This window comes from Dermacentor albipictus, chromosome 9, assembly GCF_038994185.2.
Source record: "Dermacentor albipictus isolate Rhodes 1998 colony chromosome 9, USDA_Dalb.pri_finalv2, whole genome shotgun sequence".
Taxonomy (NCBI): Eukaryota; Metazoa; Arthropoda; class Arachnida; order Ixodida; family Ixodidae; genus Dermacentor; species Dermacentor albipictus.
The window spans coordinates 106,185,988-106,203,202 of NC_091829.1; the positions used below are offsets into that span (position 1 = coordinate 106,185,988).

A 17,215-nucleotide genomic window follows, 5' to 3' on the forward strand; every position below is an offset into this window, starting at 1 on the left:
TAAAATATATTATGGCCGTGAGTGCATGCTGTATTATATATTACGAGCGACTACTTTTGCGTCTAAGGTCGCTACCGTGCATTTCTTTCCAAAATTAGTCGGTCTAGGCGCATCTGGTCAAAGATAGGCTCATTGATTTTTCACACGTGCATAGGAAATCTGTGAAAGAGGAATTCTTTAAATTCCACTGTGCATCATATTCCACTTTAAACGAGTCGCGAAAATGAAGTGGCAGAATTGTGCTACAAATCCGGCAAAAATCTTTCCGCGGTGTCTACTTTTATACCGCAGTAGTGATCAACAAATTTGGGCCACTTTCCCGCAAAATACGGACATCTCAAGTGAATCATGACTTGATGAACAGTAAATGTTTTAGTAAACATGGCGCAATAACATAAATTCTTGAACGTATTCTGACACAAACTTTATCGTAGTCACTGACCACTGTCAAAACGTGGCGAAATGAGTAATCATAAACGTTTATTCATACAAAACAGTAGATATCGTTGTATACTGCACTCCTATTAAAGTCTAGTAATGATTGCTCAATGCGAAAAAGAATGCAAGAAATCCACAGTGATACTTAGCTGTCTGTTGTGCAATGACGGCACGTTTCTGAGGCTAGCCCTGACACAGAAGGCTGCGCCTTTGGGTCATGGCTTTGTGTCATTTGTGTCATCAACAAAAAGTGCTGCATATTAACCCTAGCAAATTTGATAGTGTCATGTATTCCCAGTGTCCGCCCTATATGCAGTATAATTCACATGAGAAGCAGAAAATAATATAGTAGGCAACACTGGTGCGTTCTTCTCTGCAGAAGTGTAATTTTACCCCGCCTCCGAGTCTAAGAAACTCATGACGTCAATTTTATTTATTTTATTATTTATTTAGAAAATACTGCAGGCCTTGTAGTGGCCCTTGCAGGAGGGGCAGAAATACAGAAAAAGACAACAACAAGGAAATGCAAGAATACATGAGTAGCAAAACAGTAAGAGCAACAATTAATTACATTGGAATGATTGCAGGAAAAAAAAGAATTAAGCAATTTCAGAAAACACTGCAACAAAACAAGATAAAAAGGAGCAAACAACACTTTCCAACTGTCGCATGTTCAGCTATCAATGCATTCAATGCTGTCAGTGTCAATAAGAAGCGATATGGGCAAGTTATTCCATTCGGTTATTGTGCGAGGAAACAAGGAATATTTAAAGGTGTTGGTCCTGGCAAAATACGGAGTTAATGACTTGGCGTGCCGGTGCCTTGTTAATCGCCCTCGTGTGACGTTCCCTCGTGTGACGAGTTTTTGCTTACAATCTGTGACAGGCACCAGAAAAATTAATGTCCAGGCGCACTCTAGCTTGGCGGCACAGAAAATTCGTTTGTTGCAAGGAATCAGCGGATACTGCTGGAGTGCTGAGCTCTGCGGTGCACCACCATTGAATTGGCTGTAATTTCAAGAGGCCGCGAATTAAACAGACTCTATTAAAATGAAAGAAAACACAATTATTTTCCCATCAGAAAAGCATTTCTAGTTTACTTCAAAAGGATCACCATTCAAGTAAACGTACTTGTTCAAATGTTTCTTCCATTGTTGGAAGCTTCTCTATAACACAGCAAAATTATTATTGTTGAGTGACTCTGGCAAAGTTGTGTTCACCCAATGTCTGAATTTTCCTGTTTAATATAAATGAAAAACCTATGGGATAGCACCAGTCAATCAATATGGCGAATGGGGAACGCCCTCCCATCCCTAAGAGGCTAGATACCACGCCGCAGACAAAGCCGGGTGACATAGGCGTTGTCGTGATGGCGACAACGATCATCCACATTCGAAAATTCTGTGCATTCCCGCACACATTCTCTATCAATTTCCTGTATGTCTATCAGTAAAATGGATGATTGACCATCTGACCAGCAGGAACAAAGTCCTACTGCACAGTTCCAGAAATGCCAAAACAAGAAAAATAAAATACAGGTTATCGTCTCACGCTGGAGATTTCGTCCTCTTTTTTCTCTCTTGTGGGAAGCGAGTCTTCAAATGGCATGAAAATTGTTCAGTTTCTCAATCGTACTAATAGCACTATCCTTCGTAACCAGAGATGATCTTCTGAAAAAGGTTTCGATCACTGGATATGTGCCCCTGGTGGCCCTAGGTGTACTCCCCCACATATATGCCATATATAGTATGTTGATGCACATACATGTGGGAGGCGGCGCAAAGAGATAGCCACCTTCCTCCTCCTCCTCCTCCTCCTCATCATCATCATCATCAGCAGCAGCAGCAGCAGCAGCCTGTTTTATGTTCTCTGCAGGACGTAGGCCTCTCCCTGCGATCTCTAATTACCCCTGTCTTACGCCAACTCATTCGAACAAGCACCCGCGAATTTCCTAATTTCATCGTTCCACCTTGTGTTCTGCCATCCTCGACTGCATTTTCTTCTCTTGGTACTTATTCTGTAACCCTAATGGTCCGACAGTTATCTAACAAGCATATTACATGACCTGACCAGCTCCATTTTTTTCTGTTGATGTCAATTAAAATATCGTCTACAGCCGTTTGCTCTCTCTTTCAAAGCACTCTCTTTCTGTCTCTTAGCGTTATGCCTAGGAATCTTCGTTCCATCACTCTGTGCGTGATCCGTACCTTGTTCTCAAACTTCTTTGTCAGTTTGGAATTCTCTGCCCCATATGTCAGCACAGGTAAAATGCACTGATTGTACACGTTCCTCTCCAATGATAATGGTAAACTTCACTCAGGAGCTTACAATGTCTGCCATATGCCTATCTAAGCCATTTTAATTCTTCTGCGAATTTCCATCTCATGATCAGGATTCCCTGTGATTAATTGACCTAGGTAAACGTACTCCTGAACAGACTCTAGGATAATGACTGGCGATCCTGAACCCTTGTTCCTTTTCCCACCTGTTCATAATTATCTTTGTCTTCTGCATATTATTCTTCTACCCCACTGTTGCACTTTCTGTGTTAAGGTCCTCGATCAATTGTTGTAACTGGTCCGCATTGTGGCTGAATTTTCACATCGATCACCTGAGACTGTTTTATTTATATTGGCAAAAAAAAACATTTCTAAGCGGGTTTGTCGCGTGCGCAGTCGAACTGACTTACAGGGATCTAATACTCACGTAACGCACCCACTAATGGATAGAATGTTCACAACAAAGATATGTCATATCTGCTAGCACTTGCTAGCATAGCCTGTAATTGGAGCTGTCACTGCTGCAGCTATTTTCATCACAATAAGAAATATTGTGATGTACGAAAACTATACTCTCTTGTGTTGTTATTTCGAGTTTTGTATAGAAGTAAAACCCTACACTCACTTGTGTATGAATGAAGGTGTAATTCTGAAAGCCATATCATGGTTCGTGGATTTCTAGTTGGTCACCGTTGTTGATAAGCATGATATGCTCATAAACTGAGTATTTTAAAGCCAGGCTCGCGTAATTATCTCTTATGACTTTAAACGCCACTGCCTGCACACTTCCCATGCAATATACATTACTTTCTGTCTTCATTAGAGCAAGTAGCTGCATCCAATAAAAATACAAGAAATAAATCGAACACACGTGCTTCTTCATATAGAAGCTTGCCTCGCTACGGTGCTGTGCGCTTAGCTGTCCTTCGATTAGATTGTGAGTGACATTCTACCCGAGTACAATCCGCTAGAATGCGGCGAATGCAGGCGCTCGCGCAGCCAGATCGGCATCCAGCAGTGCAACACACCAGCCATACGCGCACTAATGGCAGGAACTTTCGCTGATATTTTCATTTCAGTTGTTCAAGTCCGCCACTGTTGCAGCGTAACCCGCCATGCTTGAACTGTTGCGGCTTTGTTCGACCTGCCGCGAGAAACACGTGAACGCACTGGCACCGACAGTAGTTTTCGAGCTCTCGCAGAACGAATATTCATATGCAGGTCTTCCGTTGGCTGATGCGCGGAATACGACAGATCAGGTCGCTGTCCTAGCTGGCAGTCGTCTTGACAGGATGGCCAATCTGTCTCGGTGCCACTATAGCATTATTACGTTGCCGAAGCGCTCCAGAGGATTGCACCGCTCCGTAAAACGAGGCCTTTGAAGATGCGCAGCATCGTTAACGAAAGAAAAGCTACGTAAGCAACTGGCGGCCATCGGAAAAAGCCGGTGAGGCGAGGGACCTAACGCAAGGGAACCATGTCTAGGAACTAACTGCATTCCACGAGGGATTCAAGGTAGCTACTGCGTTACCTGGAGATTTTCCAGTAAAATGCTTGTACTTTCCTTCCCTCCAGGCCCATTAAGAGTGGAGGGTGATTTGTGAAATGAAAAGCCGCCCTCCACGAACATTTCGAGTGGAGGATCGAGTGAAAGTGCTTTTGTGAAAGGTGGCGAGTACGTTACTCACTGGGCAAACCAGCCGAGCGTCTGATCCCTCTCGGGTGCCCGCAAGTACTTCATACCTCGAAGCACTACACAGTGATGTTCGATTGGCGAATAATTCTTTCGTATTCACAACTTTCGCATTACTTTCGCCATTCGTTGCGAAGGCTTACATATGTGGCACGGCCGCAGGGATGGAAGAACGTGCGTGCGCATGCGTGTCTTGACAGCGTGAGCAATCTGTTCTGAGACGCACTGGTGCGTTTCGCCTTACCCCTTTGGCGTACCCTGCAAGATCTTTTTCACGGGTGTATATATAAAACGCGATTTATCATCGAGACCTGCGTTTTCGTACCCACCCGAAACGAAAGGGGCATAGTGAATGTGAAGCGAGTTAAAAGAACTCAGGTGAGGATAGCGATAACGGCACAGAGAGAATGAAGGCACGAGTAAAACGACATACGCCACTGCGCTTTCACGTTGTCCATGTCCTAAGTGCTGTTTCCGCCAACGTGCAACTCAGTGCATTCACAGTAAAAGATAAAAGAATGTAAAAGCTCAAAGTGCAAACGAATTTGGAAGCGGCAAGCTGTGGGCCTGGTTATCAGCGCACCGTGTTAATTTCCTGTATCTATATTTGCTTTCTTGTCATGGTAAACATCAGTTGGTTCTGTGAAACCACAAATGTGTTACAATGTACAAACAAAAACAAATAAAAGGGTTGACGCGATTATTGCCTGAAGTCGCGTAATCAAATGTGACTAATCAGTTTACACAAGCCAAATGGCCCAGCCACTATGTCACTCTAGTACAAATGTATCACTGCAAATATTAACCACCATAATGCCAGTCTTTCTTATTGCAAATTCTCCGTATTCTCTTGAAAAAAGCGCCCAAAATATTAAAAAAATCTTAGGCGCTTCTAATTCTGTATGGCTTTTTCTGATGAAGCCTTTTTTAAAAGTTTAATAAGAACCCATAAGTACAAATAAGGCACGGTAACGTTATTACGTAATGCTTGTAGTGAAAGCAAGTCGTGCAAATGTACTGCTCGTGGAGCGTATTGCACGTAGTGCTTACACCCGAAAAACTGCGGTAGTTTTTCTTAGCCAGAAGCAGAGGACTAAATTTAGCTAGTCCCCTTACTTAATATACAATCGGGCACAAGACCAGGATTGTGCTGCTCGCATTCATGTTGAAAAAGAAGAGCCCCTTGATTCGATAATTCTTGAGGAAACCGTTTGCACGGGTTTCTTTGGTGGTTGTGATCTATCACCTAAGCCGGCGTTTTAATGAACTACGCTTATAATCAGTGTTTACTAGTGTTATTTCGCTTCGGACATATTCTTAACTTCTTCGCTCACTCACTCGAAAGGCTTTCAGGATATTACTATGCTCTAAACTACAACCTTCTTGAGGCACTGAAGTGTTACGGTAAGTCTTCTTTCTGGGAGACTAGAACCAATATCATTCATTTCTCCGACATACTCTGTTGCTCCAGTTTCCCTTTTTTTATATTTACGCACACTTTAGGTGTTTTTATATATCTGGATGCAAAAAGTTTAGATTGGACATGCTCATTGGCAGAGAAAAAAGCCGCACATAAAGAATCCGTACTGTATGCCATCCTTCACTGGAATTTCTAATCTTTTACATTATCTTTTCCAGGAGCACCAGTGCGTAATGGGGTTATCTGATGCCGAGCTCTTCTGGGGCAACTTCTTAACAGCTGTGGTGAAAGGCCTACTTGCGAGTATCGTCGCCATCACAGTAATGTTTTTGCCTCTAAAACATGAACACCCCTACGGCGAGGGATTGAACGTGAGCCTGGTTACCGCGTCATTCGCCATCTCTCTCATTGGAGAATGCCTGCTCGCCATATGCATCTTGTGGGTGTTCCCTAAAGGTGTGCACAATTTGATAGCACTGCGACGCAATTGTAGGTGCCATCGGGAACTACAACCATCTTGTGATCACTGATGGTGGAAGTGATTAGAATCCAATAGCCACTGCCGCTATTTAACTTTGCGCACGTTCTATCAAAGCCCACGCTTCTTTTACGCTACAGGACCAGTCACGCCAAGTATTTGAGAGCCATGCTGGGAACTCCGCTTTTCACTTAATTTTTCTATCAATCTGTGCTAAGACCTTCAGTGTATAACATGCGACATGTAGCTCCCCTTTATCCTCTATTGTAAGCTGTCAGGCTAATTCATGACTACTGACGCTTCTGCGTCAGTTCTGCGTTCAAGTTTTCCTAGGAGGTGAATGGGCTATGGAAGGGGCTATATATAGCTACATCACAATCAATGACTGCGCAGTCTTATTCTCCTATTATATGGCCTTTGCGTTTACAGGTTAATCCGTTAAGTACGCGAGTTGCATCAAACGCCACAGCCGCTGATTAACTTTGCGCAGATTCCATCATAGCGCATGCCAATTTTACGCTGAATGACTAGTCACATCCGTTATTTGAACGATGCTAGGCACTCTGATTTTGCGGTAATTTTCTCATCAATTTGCACTAATAGTCCTCCAGTATACCTGAAGCTGTTTTGGTGCATATTGTGATTGTATTATGCAACGCGTTTTCTTGGGCGAAATATTCTGGAAACGGTTCATATCGCCACAGTGGCAGCTTGGGCATGTTCGGAATTCATAAATGCGTTAAGAAGCGTGAACTGGACCAGGTCGGAAAAGACATATATTCGCACATTGACAGCTGCCTTCGTGTGTGTGTCTTTGTGCATTTTTCTCCCGTGTCCAGTTGACGCTTTGTAACGTTCTTGTGCCCATATCGGTGAGTAGTGTAGATAATTTCCCAATGCATCGATGTCATTATTCATGCTTTGAGGCTGCGGCATTATAGCTTCATAGAGAAAGTACTGAAAAATTAAGGCCTAGTTTCTACCATTTTGAGATACAATAATGTTGTCTTCGTTCTGGTGTTATCACGCATGTGTCATTGCTAGCTGCATCCGGTTATTCTGCGGTAAGGTAGATTTCATTTTGAGACGAACAAAAATCAAGTCGTTGCTCGCTTCTGCGGGTGTGAGCCCATTCGAGCCTTTAATTTAGCAATTTCCCTGACCTTACAAAATTCTCCAGTGATTGTGGGATCGAAAGTTAGTTACGTTCGTGTTCTTGGATTTTTAACAGTAATTATTTTGCCTTCCCAGTCACAAATGTTCTGTACTGTGTGTAAAACTATCAAAGCTAAATAACTTTATCCTGAACCGGCAGAAAAATTCGTCAATGAGAACATGACGGCATGTTCTGTATTTGCTTTAGAGCGAGGTTGTATGCATAGTTTGCTTAGTATAGCGGAGAAAATATACTTTTACAAGCCCAGGTGGAAAAAGAAGTTATGGAAGAACTCATCTCTAGAGGACTGTCGACGCTAATGCGAATAGCATTCTAGCAAAGTAGCGAACATGGGCTATTCTGCGCAGTATGATAGATCCGACAGGAACACGGACCACCACAAACAGAACACTGAGATTAATTGAAAATGAACACGATGGCACGGCCGATGCCCTCATTGAGGACCTTAAGAGCGTCTACATAGGAGTACCGGACACAACATCAGTGCAATACAACTACGAGGGACCAGACAACGCGGAGTTGGGCGCACCCATAACAACGGCAGAGCTCTATGCAGCCGCACAATCTTTCCGGAAGAACACCGCACCTGATCCGGACCACATTACAAATGCGATGCTGCGCAACCTGAGTCAGGAATCACTGCGGCAGCTTGCGACCTATTTCAATGATAATGTATGGTCCGACGATAGGGCACTACCAGAAGAATGGAAAGATGCTACTCTCATACTCATACCGTAACCGGCTAAACCCAGAGATCTGCAAAATTTTCGACCAATATCGCTCACGTCGTGTGCAGGGAAGCTTTTTGAGAAGGGGATCCAAGCACGACTGAGCAACTACATCGAGCGAAATGAACTTTTTCCCCACTCTATTCTCGGCTTCAGGCCACACGTCTCGGCACAGGACGCCTTTCTTATGCTCCGCGACGAAGTTTTGGACCCGCCACGAAACAAAGAAGCCAGGATAGTTGTGACGCTCGGTGTCAAAAAAGCATTTGACATGATCTCTCACGAAGCAATCCTCCAAGGTCTGGAAGACATATGTTGCGGAAGAAGGGTGTTTCGGTACGTCCTTACCTTCCTTTGCGACAAGAAGGCAACGATTTGGTTGGGCAGTACGCACTCTGACGTCTTTGCGATGCCCAACCGAGGAACTGTCGGGATGTCGGGATGAGTCGGGATGAGGCGACGATGTCGGGATGAGGCGACTGGCCCTAGAACTCGAGCAAGCACGGGACCTCGGATGTACGATCTACGCCGATGCCATAACGTTTTGGGCACACCGGGGTTTCTACGGAGAAAACCAAGGCCTATTACAGGAGGCCATAGACAAGGTAGTAAACTTTACCAAGCACGCGGGTATGACGTGCGCACACGAAAAATCAGACTTCATGTGCGTACGCAGCAAGCGTCATACGAAAACTGCCACAGCAAGGATATAATTACATCTCGACGGCAAGGGCATTCGTGAAGTCGCCCAAATAAGAGTGCTTGGCTTACTTATCCAAGAGAATGGCAACGTCGATGCCACAATTCGGAGCTCAAAACCAACCGGTAAGAGTGTGGCACGTATGATATGACGAGTTGGACGCAGCCGCAACGGACTCGCGGAAGAAGAAACTATTAGGCTGGTGCAAGCATTTGCGATTAGCCGCATTACTTACGGCCTGCCGTTCCAAAAACTTAACCAAACTGAAATGAAGAAGGTGGACACCCTTATCAGAACGGCATACAAATCTGCTCTGGGACTCCCGAACACTGTCAGCACGGAGCGCCTGGAACGGTTGGGTAATAACAACAAATATGAAAAACATGCCGCTGCATTTCTGATATCGCAAAGAGAAAGGCTGAGCTCTACGCCCCAGGGCCGCTCTATTCTCCAAAGACTGGGATACAACGCTCGACCCCTGTCCTGCGGAGACGAAACAGACTTGTTGTCACAAGATTTGAGGGGGCATGTCCATGTGTCATCTATACCAAGAAACATGAGTTCCAGGTACTACGCAGGCCGCAGACAGGCCAGGACGAGGACTCTGCAGAAGCGATTCGGCAAGAATCCGGCCGTCTACTATACGGACGTGAGTGCAACCATTTGCAGGGACTTCTACGCGATCGCCGCAACTCACAGAGTCACCACGATAATCGCTACGGTTAAGACTACCTCGGTATGCACAGCAGAGGCAGCGGCACTAGCGCTGGCGATACGAGACGCCGACTTCAATGGTCAGTCGGCTCATGTGCTTACAGACTCGCAGGCAGCGTGCCGACTCTTCATGCGGGGAATGCTACCGAGCAGCGCCCAAAGAATACTCGGCTCACGACTGGACCTGGACCATGGTATTACATGGTGCCCCGCGCACAACGGAATCGACGGCAACGAAAGGGCAGACCGCATAGCTCGAGGAAGCAACGACCGAGCAGCGGCTAGAACCATAGAGGAACCACTGTCCGCAGTGCGCGACATATTAGAGAATCAGAGGAGGGAGAGATGGAGCTACGGCCTTCCGCACTGCAAACTAAATAGAAGACAAGCCCAAGACTGGCATCGCATACAAACAAATTCGTACTCACACCTAAACCTCTTACACAAGAAGCACCCGACACATTATGCCGACACCTGCCCGTGGTGCGGAGCAAAACCCACGCTGGCCCACATCACGTGGGAATATACGGCGCGGCCAACCAACGTCAATTCACCTTTTCTAAGCGTCACAGATTCGTACGGCAGTGGGAGGCACTACTCGCAAGCGAGGATCAGGGGAGCCAATTGGCCCTCCTGGACCAAGCTCAGCGAGCCGCAAGGGCCCTGCACTGAGGGCTCCACCCCGACCTGCCATTACGCCGATCAACTGAGCTATAACGTTTTTTCTCTCTCTCTCTCTGACAGATCGTATACTCTTGGGGTGACGTACAGATAAGAAGCGTGGTGATAATTGTGTGATATTCTTTACTTCATCCATATGCCACATACTCAAATTTCGTCCCACTTTTCTGTGGTACTCGCATGCCAGCGTCGTCCATGAGCATGGCGGCATGACGACGGCTGTATGACCCCGACGCACAGACAATGTAATGAAGAAGACAGAATGAAATAGATGGTACGACAAAGGTTGTATAACTACAGAGACATTACGCCAATGGTGTGTCGATATTTAAATTATTACTTGGGTGTAAGGAGAACAGCGTGGCGACGACTTTATGACCACGATGGCGAGGCGACAACCAGTTGATGAAGGTGGCATGATGACGATGGCATGGCCAAGGTGACCTGACGGCAGCAGTATGACCAGGGATGCATTATGGCCTCTGTCTGGCGATGATGCAACGACGGTGATAGTACTCCAACGAACACAAGGGACTAGTGAATGACGCCAGCATGATTGCGAAAGAATGACGAACAAGAAATGACGTCCATGGGGCGCAAAGGTGGTATGATGGAAACGGGTTGACCACAATCGGAGGACGCTACTGAAGGAATGACGATGATGAAACAACAGCGTGCCAATGATGGCATGACGAAAACTTCCTAAAGACGACTATTTGATGATGATTGCACGTCGAGAGCTGGAAGTGGAAGTTACAATGTCAACGTAAGAGCCGCGACGGCATCACGGAGACGGTATGACAACGCATGCTTAACGAAGACTTTATGATGAGAATGGCGCGGAAAAGGCATGCGGACAACGTGTTTATGACAAGTGAATGATGGCGATGTGCGTAGCGGTGACTGTGTCATGGAACCTGTCTGACGGCGTTCCCGTGACGACGACGGCACGAAGAAAGTCGGGTGACCACGATGGCACCGCCACGACGACATGACGACGGTTTGACAACGCATGCGTGGTAGCGACTGTCTGGCGTTGACGGCCGGCGTGGCAAGGGCAGCAGAATCGCTATTGAATGATTACAGTGTAATTAAGATCGACTAACGTGGATTGACTTCGGCAGAGTGGTGATGGCGGTATGACGAAGACAGCACGATGACAATGGCATGATGCTGCTGAAGTGATGACAATAAGCCAACGTGTCATGGACATCATGAAGACAATGGCGTCACGGCGATTTCACAGTGAGAAAATAAATTTGGAGGACGCTTAGGCTTCGCCTTTGAGAGTGGCACGCGATAGATTTCAAAGATCCCCGGCTTCTTGTCGCTTTTCGCGGCAATGGGAGCTTTTTTTTACAGATGCATCGAGGCGAGCGCGATGTTGTTTGAAGGAACCGAACGGGCCGCGCCACACCGAAAACGGCTTTGTGTTTAATTTTTCGCATAAGAGATTTATGTTTCCTAGTATACTGAAATTAGACTCCGACGCTATCATGTTTGTAGCTGTGTTTTGGTCGTACTTTACGATTATTCTGACGTATTTCACTTTGAAGAATTAAATTAATTCAGTAACACGTCTGCCCCGCGTGGAGGGCGTGCGTACCTGTGGTTCGGAATGATTTTTTCCCAAGCGACGTTTGCCGCCGACAACGAATTTCTTTTAGACGTGGGGTTCTTAATGCTAGCGCGTTAATATGGCGCAGCTGGAATGAATATCGAACGAAGAGCATCGCTACCTGGAGCACCTTCTTGCCCAAGCAATTAGGCTGCCTCACTGAGTTCGCGTAACAGGTTTGGACGGACGGACGGACGGACAGACAGACAGACAGACAGACAGACAGACAGACAGACAGACAGACAGACAGACAGACAGACAGACAGACAGACAGACAGACAGACAGACAGACAGACAGACAGACAGACAGACAGACAGACAGACAGACAGACAGACAGACAGACAGACAGACAGACAGACAGACAGACAGACAGACAGACAGACAGACAGACAGACAGACAGACAGACAGACAGACAGACAGACAGACAGACAGACAGACAGACAGACAGACAGACAGAAAATGCCAAAAACAACATGAAACATGCCAAAATGTTAGGAAAAATATCGCTGATTTTGTTCCGCTAATGATAACGTCGCGTTGGTCAGATTTCGAAAGTTTACGGGTGTTTCTTCCAAACTTTGCTGCATTAGAAGAAGCGTAAGCAGTAGGCTCATGTCTGCATTTTTTTAACTAGGCCTGCTGAAAGTTCGTGGCACCTGCAGCTCAGCTGTGAAAACTGTAGTGCTCGCTTTTCCTGCTGACAGCTGCAAAGAAACCTTGCTAGCTTAACACGGAGAAAATGGTGAGCATACGTATTAGATATTTACGTGTTCTGAAACTATTCATAAGCCAAAATGAAAAAGAAAAACATTGTGGGACATTACTGAGGGGCCAGAACCCCTATCTGATCATCAGCCACATCAGGGCGGGGCGGAGGGGACCCTCTTTAGAACCTCTAGGGTCTTTTGACATGCCACTAAATCTAACTACCAGAGTGTTTTCGCATTTCGCCCCCATCGAAATGTGGCCACCAAGGCCGGGATTTCATGGTCCCTGAATCTCGGCCTTAGCAGCCAAACTCCTTAACCACTAAGCAACCACGGCGGGTAATAACCCCAAGTACCACTGCGCCCATCTACTTCAGAGTTTGTTCATTGTATATACGCTCACAGCAACGCTGCTGATCAGTGCCAGGTGACGTCCACCTTCTTTAGTGGCACGAGGATCGAGTGACTCACGTTGATTGCGCAGCACTTCCGGTTCACCTCCTGAGGCGCCTGGGTACAAAACTCAAGATGAATCGGAAAGGAAACTGCCAAGAAAGCACAGTACAACATTTATGGGTTTCATTGCAGGTGCGACATCAGAGCATAGGTTTAGTTACAAGGGAAGTTACGGGATTGTCTGGAATAATTACAAGTATTTATACATCACTGATTACCACACACCGAAGCACCGAATTGCACACTTTAGAGACCCTCCACTTGAGCACGACTTCGGCGAAATTACTGGGAAAGCGGAAGTAGAAAGAGGAACTAATCAGCTCACTAATGACGTTGCACACAAGCAGGTGGCACACTGAGGAGAAGGAAGACGACGTGTGTGCCGGCTTTATATATCGACACAATTTTGGCCTCCGTTAGCTTCCTTGTAAACAAATTGTAAATAGCATTAAGCTTCAGGTACACGTAACATTAATTTTGTGGAGGTGGACGTTCCCCGTACCGGTCATGCAGCTTCGCAGTGGTCGCAACGGTGACAATGCAACTTCGGCTCCTGCTGGCGGCACTTCATCTACGCAAGCGTCTCCGCCTGCAGCCCGGACCTACGTCGCCATTTCCCCACCTCGGGCAGTCCTGATGTTGATGACTGGCCCCGCTTATACGAACGTGTCAGCACCAGTCACACGTTGGATCCGACTATTCTGCTTGCCAACGTTCTTTTCTACCTCGACGGAGCTCCACTGGCGTGGTTCCAGACTCACAAAGAGGAGATCTCGAGCTGGGATCTCTTCAAAGACAAGCTCCGCGACCTTTTTGGCAATCCGTTTGGTCGACAAGTCAATGCCAAGAAAGCCCTTGCCACACGTGTACAGACGTCTACCGAGTCCTACGTGTCGTACATTCTCGACGTCTGGGCCCTTTGTGCCAAGGCTGACCCCACCATGTGTGAGGATGATAAGGTTAACCACGTCTTCAAAGGCATTGCTGACGACGCCTTCAATTTACTGGTGTTAACAAACGTCACCAGCATCGATACCATCCTCAAGGAGGGCCGCCGTCTCGAGCATGCTAAAAGCCGCCGGGTATCCCAGCACATCATGCGACTTCCCAACACAGCCGCTACGTCATCCTGTGACGACCTCTTCCACCAGCCGTCGCGATGTGACAACTTGACCCGCCTCATTCGTCGTGAGGTCGAAGCGGCACAACCGGCGGCCCCTTCATTCCCGTTACCTGATCATTCTCCGGTGACCATCTCCTTGATCCAGGCCGTCGTCCGTCAAGGGTTGTCCAACGTCGGCCTGCAATCCATTCGTTCCGTACGCTCAGGACCTCTTTCTCCACGCTTTTCCCCACCCAGCTCTTACTCCCTTTATGGAAAGCGCAACCCCTCCGTATGGCGAACCGTGGACGGCAGGCCCACCTGTTTCAACTGCTGACGCATCGGACATGTCGCTCGCCACTGCCGTAGCCGCTGGACTTCTCCGACGCGCTATTCTCCTGATTACCCCGCACCCCCACCAAATTAATGTTACGTGTAGCTGAAGCTGAATGCGATCTACAATTTATTTACAAGGAAGCTAACGGAGGCCAAAATGGCGACGCTATATAAAGCCGCCACACACGTCATCTTCCTTCTCCTCAGTGCAGCCACACTGTGGCGGCTGTTCCGTAGCATTATTTATCTGCATGATCAATGGAAAAGATTTGCCTGACACAGACTGAAAATCTACCTAGCAGAGCGGACGTGACCTCACTCCCTCTTGAACTTGCTGCTCCTCTCCCGGTGCGCACCTGCAGCCTCACTCGCTTGCTCGCAACTGCTGCACGCCCGCGCTTGATACATGTTTTGATGTCTGCACCGAACAAGGCGCGATAAGGTGCGGTTCGTGCGCCGCTCGCTAGGAGGCTACGTCCCGCCAGGTGGAGCGCGCTGCGTCTCCTCCTCGCCCACATATCGTGTCGGGCGACAGACGATCGCTCGCTTACTCTTCCGGGTTCGGTTGATGCATTGCGTTCGTCTAAGTTTAACCGAAACAATGCCGAAGTGCGTATGCCACTATGAGACATCCAAGTTTTCATTATCACCATAACACACATCATCTGCCTTTTTTTTTTCGCTGCATGCAGGCCACGAAATCGCACATTGCGCACCGTACCATGTCGTCTGTGGCACCGCGCGAATTGTGCCGCAAAACATTACTTAGTCAAGCCCGGCTTTTATGGTTTGTCTATAGTGCTCATTACGCTTGGCTGTGAATCAATTCGTCGATCGGATGCGCTGGATGCTGCTGGAATGGAGAAGATTAGGAAGCTCCCACGGGACTCACCTGTACCTCCCTCTAAGCGCTCCAGCAGATAATGCATCTTGCCAGTAGCTCTATTTGTAGTATCTGTAAACCATGTGTTAACCAAGCATGGGAAACCGAAATGCTACAGCCTATTGCCCATGCCCAAAGCAATATATTGAATAAACTCCATCTTATGACACGGCACCAGAAGACACTTTAGCTTTTTCATGATGTCGTGGTATCTATACTCTTGCTAGTGAAGGTGGCCACGTTGCTTTTCGCCATAACTCTAGTTCGTTTTGGAGGCATTGTGATTCAAGGAGAGACCCACGCATATTCCGTGTGGGGCCACTGGCTCCGTGCTAATATTAAGGCACTAACTGCTTGCAATATTGTTTGCAGGATCGCTTCCACTAGTCGCGCCCGTTGTGCTACTAGGTTTTGCTCCCTTTGTCATCACAAGATCGACGCTGCCATTGCCGTTGCACATATATTTCCTAGAATCAAGGAAGTCGAAGCTCGCCACGTGTGTTTTGCCCCACATTGCTTTATACACTGTAATGAAGATTATCTGCATCGCCAGAGACTACGAAGGTTTGTATTGCCTATATTTTATTCTGCACAGACATTTACAGATGGTGAATCGATGCTTTTCTAACCTATGCTAAGCAGAGAGCACTGGTTTTATCGCAGTTGTACTTTCGTTACGATTTGCCTTGATGTTTGTACAGTTAGTACTGCATTTTAATATTATTCCTTATTTATTTCCCTGTGCTCATCTATATCTCCATCCCCTGTATCATACATTGGCGATAGAGGGTAGTTAAAATATGATAATCTCATTCACTGCACACTTTCCCCACAAGCTTGCCGAGAAAAACTATTTCCCTGTTTTCGCAAATTTAGATTGGGGCTCCCGAGCTAGACCTTCATTTTAATTGTGTTTAATATAGTATGTGGAGTTATTCAAAGTGTTTTATGCGGATCATATACTCCCTTCTGTTGAATCCGTATTCGGTTTCAGAAACAATTATTCAAAATTGTTCAGTATTCATTCCATTCGAAGATTATATGTGACCACAGTAGTTCCAGAAAGGCTTATGTTTGGCATAAAATACAGGTTCTTTTGTGTACAATACACGCATTTCACACAAAAAAGAAAGATATGAGCGCAGCGAGCATGGCATATTTCCAGAGGATTTCCAAGACAACGCTTCCATATTCTGTCACTGATACCGTGATCATCAAAACGCTAATAAAAATTATTTTCACCTTTATTAGAAACTTGAGAGAAGCAATTGCAATAGCGAAATTTTATGCGGTTACTTTTTATTGCACCCTGATTTTCTAGCATCTTCTACCTTGCAGCCAACAGGAGAAATTCATCTTCAAATATTACTGTGTGTAATATTGAACGCGGCAGCTCAGGGAGCACACTATCTTACGACAACGTCAGGTTATTTGCGCTCACAGTTGTTTGGTTACAAACCTACAGAGACCTAAATAAAGCAATATTCATTTTCTCTTTGAAAAACCGCCTTATATATACAAAATGTTGCATAAAAGCATAAAATATTACCCATGCTGAAGGCACAGTTTGAAAAAAGCAACTCAATTTCCTTCTTCATTCGACCATTCAATCTGTGAATGACCAATCTAGCTTAACTGACTATCTAATAGCAATACACGACTGGTGTATCCAGTGGCATATGACCCTAAACATCTCGAAATGCGCGCACATCGTTATTACACGTAAAAAAAAATCCGCTAATTTGCACTTACACGATAAATAATATGGGCAATAAACAGGTAGAGGAATTCAGATATCTTGGAA

The 17,215-nt window shown here is 46.2% G+C and overlaps 1 protein-coding gene across 16 annotated transcripts in view; it reads left to right on the forward strand.

The window, feature by feature from the left end:
• Positions 1-17,215, forward strand: part of LOC135907219 (phospholipid-transporting ATPase ABCA3-like) — a 456,174-nt gene that overhangs the window by 238,172 nt on the left and 200,787 nt on the right. For all 16 annotated transcript variants that reach the window (XM_070525189.1, XM_070525199.1, XM_070525188.1 and 13 more), the window contains 2 exons: positions 6,048-6,285; positions 15,784-15,975. In XM_070525189.1, coding sequence (XP_070381290.1) covers positions 6,048-6,285; positions 15,784-15,975 — 430 coding nt within the window. The remainder of the gene's footprint in view (positions 1-6,047; positions 6,286-15,783; positions 15,976-17,215) is intronic.